At 28.1% G+C, this 15,501-nt stretch overlaps 2 protein-coding genes across 2 annotated transcripts; one reads left to right on the forward strand and one right to left on the reverse strand.

Moving 5' to 3' along the window:
- Nucleotides 1-1,919: 1,919 nt before the first annotated feature.
- Nucleotides 1,920-6,744, reverse strand: LOC105623107 (protein wntless). The gene is made up of 12 exons (XM_012204507.1): nucleotides 6,639-6,744; nucleotides 4,362-4,543; nucleotides 4,172-4,277; nucleotides 3,991-4,115; nucleotides 3,745-3,894; nucleotides 3,467-3,644; nucleotides 3,251-3,378; nucleotides 3,144-3,149; nucleotides 2,904-3,065; nucleotides 2,577-2,804; nucleotides 2,329-2,482; nucleotides 1,920-2,020 (listed from the first exon to the last, which is right to left on the reverse strand). The coding sequence occupies exons 1-12, from the start codon at nucleotides 6,742-6,744 to the stop codon at nucleotides 1,920-1,922; spliced, it is 1,626 nt and encodes a 541-aa protein (XP_012059897.1).
- A 3,716-nt stretch (nucleotides 6,745-10,460) lies between these two features.
- Nucleotides 10,461-14,624, forward strand: LOC105623108 (striatin-interacting protein 1). Its single transcript, XM_012204509.1, has 12 exons — nucleotides 10,461-10,559; nucleotides 11,404-11,520; nucleotides 11,578-11,861; nucleotides 11,940-12,118; nucleotides 12,196-12,509; nucleotides 12,590-12,806; nucleotides 12,872-13,026; nucleotides 13,104-13,348; nucleotides 13,513-13,740; nucleotides 13,809-13,980; nucleotides 14,081-14,285; nucleotides 14,359-14,624. Exons 1-12 carry the CDS (start codon nucleotides 10,461-10,463, stop codon nucleotides 14,622-14,624), a joined length of 2,481 nt encoding a protein of 826 aa, XP_012059899.1.
- The last annotated feature ends 877 nt before the right edge of the window (nucleotides 14,625-15,501 follow it).

The raw sequence follows: 15,501 nt of genomic DNA on the forward strand, positions 1-15,501 counted from the left end.
TCTCACGCATTTTACTGAATATGTGACAAGTAAACAGAAGAAATATATTCTTAAATTCTTTAATATAAATTCATCATCTAGATCTTTTTTTTATATTGCTGATTAACTGCAACAAATCTTTTACATAAACTCGTCTAATATTTATAAGATTGAAATGGAATGCTGTAATATCTTCAAATTTTCAATGATTTAAGTAAAAATAATTAACTGTAAGTTTGTATAATAATTACAAAATTTTTACATTAACAGACAAGCATAAAAAATGATTAGAATAGTACAGGAATACTATCGCTACTATACGCATATAATACTGAAAAATATTATATAAAAATCTTATATATAAAAAACATGCCAAAAAAATCTTTAATCTGATTTCTCAATATAAGAATTTCATTGATTTATCAGCAGATAAAATACACTTTTATCCATTAGTAGAAGCGTTATAGAAATCTATGCGCAGTATGATAATATATTCATATAATACTGTGTATATTCTATTCAGTTATAAATTAGCTGTTGCTTACTACATCTGACATTACCCAGAAGATATTGAGGCCTTGAAGACATTTAAAAAATATCTCATCAAAAATCTCTTTAAGATATTTCTATAATATCTTTAAAATATTTAATATTAGAAATATCAAAGATATCTAAATGATCTCTCTTAAAAAATATCTTAGTATTCATATAAATCAATTCTTATTTCAAGACCATTTTAAGTAATATCTTAATCTTTTTGTATCACGAATTTTTATGAGATTTTTTATAACTTTTTTTAATAATTTTTTTAAAACTTTTGTATCCAAGCATTTTTTAAATCACTGTTTACGATTAGAAATCAGAATTTTATAATTTAATTTGGTCGATTTAATATGACAAACCAAAAATTCAAATAACTTTTAGTAAAATATTTAATAAAATATTTCATTATTTATAAAAATTAATTATTTAATAAAAGCTAAAATAGATCCAGAAACTAAGTTTTAAAATAATAAGATTAATATTTTGTCATAAAATCATCACTATTCTCAAATAATTTGTAATATGTCAGTTTTCATATCAATGCTACAATGAAGTTATAAATAGCAAAGAAAATTGAAAAAAATGTCATAATACTACATCTTTTATCTAAAGATTAGAAATGCTACAAAGATTTTTAATAAAATCTTTTTAGATATCTTTTAGACAACTTTCAGATATAACTTTTAGACAACTTTTAGATATCTTTCAGATATCTTTTTAAAAATATCTTGGATATTTTATATCTTCAAGATCTCGGTAATTTCTGAGCAAAGTCATTTCATCTGCATGTAAAACATTTAATTTGATTTGATTGTCATTTATACAATATTTTCTTAAATTTACATAAGCACATATATAGAAAATATTAGTATAACAATGTTTTTATGTCAAAAAGATGTTATATTAAAATAACATTATTACATTTATCGTTTTTGTTCTAATACTTTTTAGAGCGCATTTTTGAGTATGTGATTTTAATTATTATATTTATATATTTGTGTTGTGTTACGTTACAAAATTTTTGTAAATGATATAAAAAGCAGATCTATTAAATCCGTTCCAAAATTTATGCTTTTGATATACTAATGAATATGAAGATGAAATGACTTGTGTGTATATTTTCTTATTACATAGATAATATGATACTATAAATAGGTATATAAAAACATATAAAAAAACATTGGAAGCAATAAATAATTAAATTTGGCATATAAAATTATGTTATTGTAGGAGTATTATCAGTCATTTTCTAATAAATAGTGAAAAATCTAAGTACAGTTCTACTTACAAGTTCTACATATAACAAAGTTATATGTACTAAAAATTAAGTACATTAAGTATTAAGTGGAGTTGCCGTATCCTGTTTCTTACAAAATATACACAAAGAGAAATATACTTTACTCTACTGCTGTTTTTCGTGCAAATGCAGTCAGCGATAGCATCTCATTAGGATCAGTTGGCAAGGGGGAAAATTCAATTTCTTCACTAATACTGTTCTCTGAAAATTAAAATAATTTATTTTATTGCATGATGTAAATCAGCAAAATTTGATAAAATTTAAAATAATATAATATACAATATACAGGGTGTCTAAAATAGAAACATACATATTTATTTTCTCTTATACAGGATATCCCTAAAATTCGGCATCACCATCCTGAGCAGGTAGAGCAAATTAAACTTTGTTAAAATTGCAACTTTTCGACTCAGTTCAGTCCGCTCTATCTGCTCAGGATGGGTGATGCCGAATTTTAGGGAGATTCCTGTATAAGAGAAAATAAATATATATGTTTCTATTGTATTTACCAGATGGTTCGATTGGCCATTGCTTGTGAGAAGGCGCGTACAGACATAATAATGCAATGATATAAATATTCCACATTCCATATACTCCGGTGAAAAAAGCAGAAGTCATTTCCAATTGTAAATCTTCGTCCCATTTCCACTGACCTTCTGCAACCTATCCCAGAAACATCATATATCATTTAACACAATTTTAAAAACAACGTTAAATACAATTAATTGTATATAATTAAAACGTATCGACTTCTTACCTGTCCAAGTATAAAACCAATGACAGTTAATGAAGCGCATAACAGCGTAGCGATCATTAAAAATTTGAAACGATATATGATACCCTCATAATGCAGGCGTCGCGCTGAACTCATGCTAGGTAAAACGGCTCTCTTCGCGCTGATGTTCATGAATACTTTCCATATCATATAAGATAAAAACAACAGATATATTCCAGCCGATATACCAGCCAGAATAATGAAAGATAGCTATAATTTCATTAAGGAAATTTTAATTTAAGGAATTATTTTATATTCTTTTCTTAAGAGAACTTTTTAAAGTGAGGACAAATAGTTTTGAAAGGATACTGCCAATTTTGTGCCAAGATCAGTGACCCAGATGGAATAGAAAGGATTTCTCAGTTGTACCCCACGCTCGCACATATCGAATACAAATAGTGAGAGGCAACCAGTACCTACTGCAGAAAGATGCCGCCAGTAACATTTTAATGAATTAGTTTGTTCGCCCTCCTAAAATATAAATAATTAAATATTTCAATATTTTGCAGTATTAAAAAACAAAGATTTATACATTAAAAAAATTCTTACCTGAATCTAATGGAACCCAAGATGCGTGCATAGAATAAGAAAAGTACAAGTTAATGCTAATATAATGGTTGTAATAATTTTGAATAATAAAAACTCAGTATTCTTACCATTAAATGTTCACCGGCAAATACAAGCCAAAATGATAACAATGTTGCATAGAATACTCCTTGCCGAATATCACCCAGTAGAAGCATAAATGGCATGTCATAAGCAAGTGTTAAATATTCCAGTGGCACTAAAAATAATATAATAATATTTTAAATAACCGTGTAAACAAGTTGAGAAATTATAAATTAATATATTATAGAGCAATTAATACATACAATTTAAAAATGTTAAGGCAGAACCCAAAGCTAACAGCATGTACTCCAAGAGAGCAGGCGATCTGGATAGCATATACACTCTTCTCCAATACCAAGCCAAAACACCAAGTACTATTGGAAAATAAATGGTCTTTAGACTCACCCACACCTTTGTGAATCCACCATTTTGATTAATAGCCTAGATTAACAACAAATGATATATCGGGTTAAATAATCTTTATCAAAATTAGAATTTCATTCATAATGTTATAATCATAATTTTACATTCTGATACTTACGGTAAGCCATAAATCAACAACGTGTCCTAATCCTTGGTTTTTATCAAGATCAGAAGGAAGACGAATATTTAATAAGTAATAATCATGATACAGAGATCCTAATTCAAACAATGGCATAACGCTACAATTGTAATTATAGTGCTCCAGTGGCTGAAATAAATTAGACATTTATAAATTAAAAATCTATATAGCTGTAACTACATGCAAAAAGTATTCACTATAATAATTCTACACAAATATACCTACCTTGTCTATGCTACAGTCCAAAATTCTCTCCACAACAGAAGCAGCATATGGTTTCCATGCATTATCTGCATCTCCCTTATTTCGATAAGCTAGCCGTGCATCCAATGTTATTTTTGTCCTAGGAGCTATAGAGAAAAACTTGTCAGAATTAGAAAAGTTTTAACAGTAGCAAATACATTACCGATTTCAATCTGGCTGGTATATGAAATATCCACTTGTAAAACGCCAATTAAATTTTGCTGCCATCTCGAATAATCAAGTTGCATGCTGTTTCGAGGTACAGGCATCTAGGAAAAATTTATATGATTTTTAATTCAAAAATTCTTTGTATGTAATTATCAATTATAAGTAAATAATTTCGTAAATTATACCTGGAATGTATATACAACTTGATAAGCTTGTTGAGTGTCCAAAGTGAAGTGATGCATATCAACAGAAGTACAAGATCCTTCTCCTCTTGAATAAAACCACGTATTTTCGTCATAAGACCCATTAACACTAACGACTTTGCATGGCGTACCAAGAATGTTCTGACTACTTGCAGGTGTAGGTGCTAAACAAAAAATGTATATCATTTTATACTTCATATTTATCCATAGTTTATCTAAAAAATAGTATTACATTTTATATTAAAATAATATATGAATAGTATTACATTTTATATTAAAATAATATATGAAAATAATAAGTATAGATGTTAAAAAACGTATTGTATATCATTACATATTTTATATCTATCTAAAGTTTATCTTCTAAAAGGTAATGTACATTTCTCAATATTTATAAATATTTATAAGACTTATTTGAAATAGTTTTTAAATATTTTTATGATCTTGGATTGCATAGATAAACATTTATTATAAATATTATAAAATATTTATTATAACATTATAAAATGTTGTAGTAAATGTTATAAAAGTACTCAATAAGACACTAGAATCCAAGTAAGAAATAGTTACCATTAATATTTATTTATATTTATCATAAATATTACATAAAATATTTAATCTATATAATAAAGTCTTAATAATATTTCAAATAAAGCTTTATATATATATATATATATATGTATATATATGTATATGTATATATAAAATGTCTAAAATGTTTATATATAACATTTAAAATAATGAATAGTAATGAATATTTATCATAAATATTCTGTGCTGTCTGGGTTTATGTCAATAAAATTTAATGCAAATCTTAGAGGATTTATATTTTAAAGGATTTCGTGTAAAAATTCGGAATTAGAATTTTATTCGTAATTTTATATATAATACATATATCTAATACGCATATATATTTAAATACATCTTTATATATAATGCATAATCCTAAATCTCTAGTTTATTTTACGCAACAAAATTCTATTTTTACATGGAAAAGACAGTTTTGCTAAAAATTTAACTAAATACAGATGTAAAAATGAATTTTGTTGGATTATTAAAATAATTATGTAGAAAATTCACACACAAGCACAATGCTGCAAAAAATTTTGACATTCCAGCAAAAAAGTTTTGAACATTCTACATAATTATATTAACAAGCTAACAAAATTTATTTTCAAATCTGTATCTGATGTTATATAGCTAAATTTTTAAATACTTCTGCAAAATCGTATTTTCCATAGATAAAATTACCAACAGAATTATATTTTAAATTTTAAAAAGAATTATAAATCTACAATATAATATATGATAGAACCGTATATGTGTGATAACACAACTATAAATCTAAAATCTAAATCTATCATCTAAAATCTAACTATCTAAAATGAATAAAACATACTACAAATGAGAATAAGAAAAGGATTCAACATGCAAGTTTAAATATACAATCCCAAAAATAAATTTAAAATATTTTGTATGAATCTTGTACGTATATATATTTGATATACATCTTTATATATGTACGTAATCTTAAGTCTCCAAACATTTTTTTTTTTATTTTATTACATAGTGTATAAAATTCTAAATAAAATTTTATTCTAAATTTTGACGAAAATTATAGATCGTCTAAAAATTTAATCTAAAAATGGGCTCAACTGTTTAAAAAAACGTGAATAGGAAAAATAAAAAAGAATTCAACACAATATTATTATAATATGTTATAATTTCAACCAAATATACAATCCTAAAATTAATTTCAAATATTTTATATGAATTATACATCTTGTATGTATAAATTTTAATATATACCTTTTTATCTGCGTAATCCTGAATCTTCAAACATTTTATTTTGTGCAACATATAATAAAATAGAATTTTTCTATTCTAAATTTTGACAAAAATTATAAATTGTTAAAGCAAGCCTAAAATTTAATTGTCTAAAGTAGACTTAATATGTGTTTAAAAAAATATAAATAGGAAATATATAAAAAGAATTCCAATATATTTCTAATATAATCCCACAATTATTTAAAAGATTATTATTAACTTTTTATATATAAAAATAGCTGTACTATGTAATAAAAATAGAATAAAAAGAAAATGAAACACAATATATTTATAATATCATATTGTAAATTTAATATCTTATTGTATTTAATATCTTATTTTAATATCTTATTGTAAATTTATTGTTACATAAATGATGATGATATTAGCGTGTCTAGGAATGCAAATACACGTGCGTGACGCTTCACTCACCGATCAAACCACCTATCAGGAAACAGACTATTTGCGCAATTATCAGAAGTATCACCAACACGGAGAGTTTCTTGCCGCTCAGATTTTCAATTATAGTTCCCTGCATCTTGTCCGTTCTTACGCGCTAGCCCGTCTCACCGTTATCACGATGATCTCTGTCCTGCGATTTCGTCCGAGGAAACCGGCACCCACCGACGCCGAGATACACACCGAGCGAAATAACGCGAGATGCGAGTGACAATAGGCTTGCGTTCGCGAACCGGAGTCGCCGGAGTTCTTCAAAATGGAAGCCAGTGATGGGGAACTTACGGCATTCGCGAAATTTCGAATTTCGAGATATATCGAGCTCTCGCGTCTATCTAGCGTCATCGACAACTTTTCGATCTCTCGACGCCGCGAGACATTCCTCTTGTTCGATTCTCGTTTATAGCGAGAGAAAAACCGAATTACTCGAGAAAAAAGCCTTTTGAGAAAGTGGATACAAATGTGGACATTTTATCAGCTGACTTCATATGCACAAAACGTCCATACTGACTTATCAAACTATTTGTCCAACAAGAAATCAAAGAAGCTTCCGCGAGTCTATCCGTTTTTATCAAATTAAACTATGTTTGAATTTTTTAATTGAGAACATAGTTTGTATAGGATAACTTCAAATTTTATCAAGGATTTTCTCGTAATTATTATATTCATTGAAAATCTGAAGTTTAAATTATTAGAATTGCTTGTACATCTTTTTGTAATGAATCATCGTAATTTAAATATTAATTTTTTATCTTTTCTGTTTTTTTGATATGTTTTGCATAGAAATACTAAAATATACTTATTGCTTTTTATGTTTTTGTATTTTTTAAATTAAGTTTAAACTATTCCAATTTTTAGTTATTATTTTATAATGTATTGTTACTTAATAATTAGACAATTCACAAAAATCTAAAATCGGGATATTTCTAACAAAAAATTATGATATTTCTATAAAAGAATTTGTCCAGAATCAATTCGATTCTCATGTTAAACACAAAAATTTAAAAAACACATTTTTTAAATATTTTTTTATATTATAACTTAATCTCAAATTCAAAAAGTGGAACAAACCCTTTTAAAAATAATAGATATGGAATATTTGTATAATATTAAATTTTTTAAAAATGCACAATTTTTCTATAAAGTACAGTTTTTCTATATGTATAAAAAAATCATACAAGTTTATTTAAAAATATTTTTCTGTACATCTCATCGTTACACTGATAATCAATAGAAATCAAATATAAGCTTTGAGGGATTGTTTTATCCCTTAAATCTGAGGTGTTGACATAAAAAAAGTACGCGACTCTTAAATTTTTATATTTAACATCATATTTTAAGGAAAACCTTATGATCAAAGATCTCTTATTATAAGAATCATCTTTCAACTGATTCTCGCAAAATCGTTTTTAAAGTTTCAAAAATTTTTGTCTTACGTCCTGATTTTGGATTCTGTCTCGTTTGAATATAATCTGTAAACATTTAAGGAACTATGTACGTAATATGGAACAAAATCGAAGACTATCGTTTTGCCGCCGGAAATATCCATGTTCAACTTGCTGTACGTTTTATGCACAGAGAGGCGCCAGTAAACGGGTTTCATTTGAAACGTGAATACGTCCACCTTAGGAGTTTTAGATTTCTCTCTTGTTTCGCGAAATGTAGATATAAAGAGAGAAAGAATATCCACGCTCGTGTTCGTTCTTATGCCAGATAACGTTGAATTCACATGTGACTCGTGTCGACGATGGTCGCGTTTGACGTTTTGAATGACACTTGTACGGGGAACATTGACCACGGGCTGATTCTTCGTTAAATCTTCTTGTTAGATTAATTTTAGGTTAAACATGGTAAGGGTATCAGTAGCATACTATGGATGAATGCATTTGTTCCTCATCTAGTAGGGTTTCGTGTTAAATGTATATCTTGTTTCATTATGAATACAATACGAGCGTTTTCAGAATCAATGCAGGAATGCAGTTTCAGGAATGCAAGATTTAAATGTTACAAGCGCAACAAAGTTGTGCCTATGTGATAGTAGTGCAATCTTGCTTGTTATGCTAATTTGGATTTGTTATGTGTTTTAATATACCTTTATGTGTTACTTTAAAATGTCTTAAAAAATATGTTTCTTTTTTCTCTTGTCAATATCATAATATATATTTCTGTTATATCATTTTTTTATTGTATATTTTTCTTACAATTTTCCCTATATTTTTCATATATAATTTTTTTATTATTTACTCAAATTCTAATAGAAATAGAAAATATATACTTTTATTCTGGTATAATTTTTCTAATATATATATATATATATATACTTTTTAATAATTCTTATATTATTTATCTTTTTATTATTCAGATTTTAATAAAAAATTAGAAAAAAAATTTGTTTTGCTCATATATAATTTGTTTAATATATGTGTGTTTCCTTTATAAATTTTCTCTATTTCTTTTTATTACTTATTAGATTTTCTAATACAAATATAAAAAATATTCTTTCCTTTTCTCTCATATAATAACATGTATACTTCCCTCTTCTTGTATACTCTTTATATATTTTTCTTGTATAAATTTTTCCTATTTCTCTCTTGTAATTTTTTTTATTATTGTTAGATGAAAATTAGTTCACATGTGAAATACATGCATGCGACGCAAACAAAATTTGAAGAACAAAATCCTGAGCGGAACACAAATTATTTGGAAAAATAATCTTTTGAAAAATGATTCGCACGTTGCAGGCTGCATTTTTAAATTGTAACAACCAAAATAATTGGCATGATAGAAGATTATATTTGCATTTTTTTAGTCATATATTTTTATTAAATTTTCTTTTTTATCCTTTGATATATATTTATTTTAAGTGCAAAAAATGTGAAATGTGATACAGCTGGAAAGAGAGACTTATATTTTTTATTCACTTTATTCATATTTTCTGTAAAAAAATGTACCCTTCCACGGGTTCAAAAAATAATGAATGTAAGATAAAAAAATAAAGCGGGAGAATCACCTAAATAAAATATAAATCTCTTCAATTAAATTTTATTTGAAAGTCTTTCAAGTCATTTTTTATTGAAGATAAAAGAACTTTAATAAAAACCTATTTAAAGTTTTCCCTATCTAAGGAGAACAAAAAAATTTAAATATCATATTGAAATGACATACATTCAATAATCGATCAATGCATATAATGTCAAATTAACATTATTTTAACTTTCTTGCTCTCCTTTGATAAAAAAAATATTTCTTTTATCTACAAATAAGTCTATTATGATCAAATTTAGCAAAGTTAAAGTTGTATAAATATTTTTAATATTATCCTTTTATATTATTATACATTATTATTGCTGAATAACAATTAGCATTTGTTTATCATATAAATATAATTTACGTTTCATTGTAAAGTGGAATTTCGCAATTTCGCAAGAGATTCGCGGGAAAACACGAGAAAACGTTAAATCCCACCGATTATCCCCGAACGCGTCCGATCGCAAGCAGAGATCGCTGTATCCCATATTCCACTATTTCCAGTTGATTACCGTGATCGTAGATCGGGTTAGGGAGTAACGTAAGCGGGGGAACAAACAGTTCCAGCTTGCGGTGGAATCCGTGGAATCCGTCAATCCATGTCGCCCTGTTCAAGGGAGATTGTCGACATTAAATGTCAAAGAATTCTCAGTTTATAATGCGGGTATCATTCTGGATCGAGAGCGTCTCTCTCGCGTAGATGCGGAGATGATCTGAGGAGAGGCTGAGGCGAGATTCTCGCGGCCGACACGACACCACCCGTCACAGGAAATGTTGTGTGACGTAGCGATGGACGCGAACGGGAATGGCAAGCGTGATCCTCTCCATGGGGGTCCTGTCTACTTCAATCGGCGCGCGGCTAGCAACGACGTGAGTCGAACGACCCACCCTGGAAAAGCATTCGGGAAATTTGTGTAACGTAAAAGCGCGACAGTGAACCGGATCAGCGATTACCCCATGGTCCTAACCTATCCCTCGCCAGTATCCAAACACTAGCTGAAAGACTTTCATGGTCGGGCTAAACATTAAATAGAGCACGCTTTAAATGATCTGTGATTTACTGTCAGATTTCAAGACAGAATTGTATCAACTTTTATATGCTGTGTATTTTTATTTATTTTAATTTGTGTATTTTAATTCTTCAAACATCTTTGGTACATAGCATATGACATAAATAGAATTCTCTTCAAAATTCTGACAAGAATTATTGATCCTTTAATTTAGTATCAATTATATATGGATTGTTTAAAATAGACTTTAAGATAGAATTCTATTTATATTTCTTTTATGTGATTTGTATTTTGAGATATATTTTATATGTTCTAATTCTTCAAATATTTCAAGAAAAGATTTTTATTTTCAATTTCGATAAATTATCTTGAAACCTTACAAAATATATTAACAAAGTGCACAAAATATACAAAGTCTTACCCTTTAATTTAATTGTGTATATTCTTAAAATAATAATAAAATAAAAACAATAATATTTATAGATATATCTAATACAAAAATATGCTATTTCCATTGTTTATATATTGTTATATATTCAAATAAAAGTACTGTAGTAAATTTGTGATAACTCGATAGTATTAGACAATATTCATATTCAGCAGAAAGAAAAATTGCACGACTCTTAAGCAGCTTTTATTATTCAATTTGCTTAATATTATTTTAAAATATTTAACTTGTACGTCTTATTGTTTTATTATTTCAGGAAAGCAACAGAACTACAGATTTAGAGTTTGTTTATGACGACACTGATATACATGCTAATGAAGTCGCCGAATTGTATAGCTATACGGAGCAATATGAGTTGCAGCTTAATCTCAAGGTAATTTTGTTTTAATAGTTATCAAGAATGGATCGAGTGACTTGTTACAAATTCCAGGCATTTGAAGATCAAATGGAATGGTACAAGTTACGACCATGGTGGCAAAACTTGACAAAATCACAACAGAGATCGGTAATCTACAAGTTGCTGGATCAACTGGAAGTTTCCAATAAACAACTCAGAATGAAATCAGCGCGTTGTATTCTTTATTTAGCTCAGGGTTGTTGGGCTGAAGTACAATCTGATAAGGAACAGCAAGACTGGACTAGGACAAACGTAATGTTACTCTATGAAGCTGGCATTTTTCCAGCATTTGTTGAACTGCTAAACATTGAGATTGAGTAAGTTTTTTCGTACATGTATATGCGATATTAAAACGATTGACTTCCTATTGTACTCCTACAAAATAATTTTTGTAGAAATAGCACTACTGCTACCTCAGCGATAAGAAAGCTAGCCGTTAGCCTCGCTGATTCGATAGACTTAAGAGTCATTCTGTCCGTTTTGTACATTATAACAGAAGTTATGCGAGAGGAATTAAAAAATATCGAACACAGTGAATATAAAGACAATGTTGAAGCTTTTAAAGAAGATCTTGGTACGTCATGTTTGTATGGCATATTTTAATGAATATCAAGAAGAATTGATCTTTTTAAAATGACTTTTTTTTTGCAGTAAATCCATATGGAGAAGAATTGCTGATCGTTAAACTTCTTGGTATGGTGACGTGTTTTTGTAGCGGTTCGGCACCACATTTTCCTATGAAAAAAGTCCTTTTGCTTTTGTGGAAATTGATTCTGGTCTCCCTTGGAGGCATTGATGCACTCAGAGAATTGAAAAAACAGTATCGCGAGGAGGCAGGACTCGATACGCAACAGGAAGACACTATCGAAGTCGCCAGGATGATGAGAGCTAGCTCTCCACCTATGAGTGCGGCGGATTTATTAGAAACGCAAAATCAGAAAAGGAATAATCGGCCTTTTCGACGGGTAATTTGTCGATTATAGAAAATTATTTTATATGATTGTTTTAATATTTCTACACATATTAATCATCAAATGTTTTTCAGAGTTTGATGAAACAAAGCTCTTTAGATGATCCAGGCTTAGGTATGGAATACGAAGGAGGGGAACCCCCAAATAATACCACAGCAAATGAAGGAGATGGCGAATTGATTGTGTTTTTGGGTCCTGGTGGACCTGGCGGTTGGAATCAAACGTATTATGAAGATCAGAATAATCAGTCACAATTAAGGCCAGGTACTCCACAGCTTATAAAAGGAAAAGGTAATGTTCCAGATTTCTTTTTTTGTACTTCTTGTATTTGAGTATTAATATATCTCATTTATCAGGTTTACCATGGACTCCTAAAGTGAGGCAAAAGGATGTGGACACTTTCCTTGAAGTTGCCAGAATGAAGTTTGTCGGTTACAAATTGCAAGGAGATAGAGAGAGTTTAGCGGGTTTACCGCAACCAATTCACGAAGGCGTCACTACCCTTAAAAAGGTATATTTTGTTAATTTATGATATAATATTGCAACATAATTTATTATCGTAATATCTAATATTATAATATATTTTAGCATATGTACACATCTCTAGCGGAAACTCAAATAAGAAAAGAAGAAGAGATAGCAAGAAATCCGATGAGTACTCTAGAACCGCCACTTCGTCAAACGCCAACAGAAATTCTTTATCAGGCTATATTACCAAATTTGCCACAATACATGATCGCTTTATTAAAAATATTACTTGCGGCTGCACCGACAAGCAAAGCTAAAACAGATAGTATTAATATCTTGGCTGATGTATTGCCAGAAGAGATGCCGTAAGTGATAAATGCAACGTAATAATTTACATAAAATCTTAGAAACAAAAAAAATGTAATTCATTATATTTGAATTTTTAATTAATTGATATTATAACTGTTTAATATGCGTATTTTTTAAATATGTATATTGTAATTATGCTTAATTTATAATACGGTTTTAGAATGACGGTGTTGCAATCAATGAAATTAGGAATAGATGTTAACCGACATAAGGAGATTATTGTTAAAGCCGTTTCTGCAATTTTATTATTATTGCTCAAGCATTTTAAGTTGAATCATGTATATCAATTCGAATTTATGTCGCAGCATTTAGTATTTGCCAATTGCATACCCCTTGTATTGAAATTTTTAAATCAGAATATCATAGCATATATTGAAGTGAAGAATGTGTAAGTAGAAATATAATTGTAATTTAAATTTCTAAGTGTCATAATGTAATCGTTAATTTTTGTAACAGTATTCCTATTTTGGACTTTCCCATGTGTGTCATTGGTGATCAGCCTGAATTAACTACTGAAAGTCTCGAGATTGGTCATAGTCAGTCTTTTTCATGGAGAAATGTTTTCTCTTGTATCAATTTATTAAGAATTTTGAACAAATTAACCAAATGGAAACACAGTAGAATAATGGTAAGCCAATTTTTAATTAGTAATACAAATTTTTTTTATATTTATATATATTTATATTTATAAAAATTAATATGTATCTGATGCATTTTTATATTTACAGATGTTAGTTGTTTTTAAATCAGCACCTATTTTAAAACGCACGCTAAAAGTCAGGCATGCAATGATGCAATTATACGTTTTAAAATTATTAAAAATGCAGACAAAGTATCTCGGTCGGCAATGGAGAAAGACAAATATGAAAACTATTAGTGTCATTTATGCGAAAGTCCGACATCGCTTAAATGACGACTGGGCGTACGGCAATGGTAATAAGTTTGAAATATTTTATTTAATACTTCTTGTTAATGAAAACTTGATAAAGAATTACTTATTAAATAGATTTAGAAGCACGGCCGTGGGATTTTCAAGTTGAAGAATGCGAGCTACGTACATGTGTTGATCAATTTAATAATCGAAGATATTCAAGTATTCCGAGAGATGAGGAAATGGAACCGATTGACGCGTCAGTAACATCCGTGCTTGGTGCAAATGTGGAATTGACGGAGGAGTTTAAGCAACATTATGAACTATGGTTGCAACAGGAGGTATTTCAGAGGAGTATCAATTGGGACGAATTGTTAGATCCTACGGCGTGTGAAATCTAAGTTTCATATATAAGTATAAAGCGTATGTGAATCATATTTTCTTTAAATCATAGACCTGAATGGAATTGCGACATTTTTACGAATTATAATACCGTTGTGAGAAGTGTTCAAACAAAAAAAAACATTGCCATATCGACACTGCAAAAATTTTCAAATTGCATTTGATATCGCGATGAATGGTTCTAATTTAGAAAATGTTTAACAAAGAGATTTTCTGATATGAAAACATTTCCAATTTCTTTCGTAATTAATTTGTGCAATGCGACATAATACTTGTAGTCATTTTCTATCATTATAGGCGCCATTTTCAAATAAATGTAATAATTTTTCTTTTATATATATATATATAAAATGTATATAATATATATTATATATATGATATATTATATATATATATATAATATATATATATATATATATATAATATATGTAATGAAATTTAAAATTATATACATATAAAAGAGAATATTAAAAAAATTTAGAACATTTTAATGAAATATGTTAGTCTTTTACTGTTAAAAATATTATTTAATTTTTCCGTAAATTGAGCTACAATATGTCATAATTTACAGGCATACAATAATACGCCATAATTCAATTTCCTACATTTTATATATTTTTTACATGTCCTCTCTCAACACTTCCTATCAAGTGAACATACACAATGAACTTCAAGGAAATTTTAATATACATACGCAGAGAATCTTATTTCCTCTTAACTTCTCCACTTTTTATTTAATAATATACAAATATATATATATATATATATATATATATATATATTGTATATGGTATATAGTATACATCTTCTATTCTATACGTTTAATTACATAGTATAATTTAATTTTAGGTTAATCCTATATATATATGTATGTAT

Source organism: Atta cephalotes, assembly GCF_000143395.1.
Source record: "Atta cephalotes unplaced genomic scaffold scaffold00053, whole genome shotgun sequence".
NCBI lineage: Eukaryota > Metazoa > Arthropoda > Insecta > Hymenoptera > Formicidae > Atta > Atta cephalotes.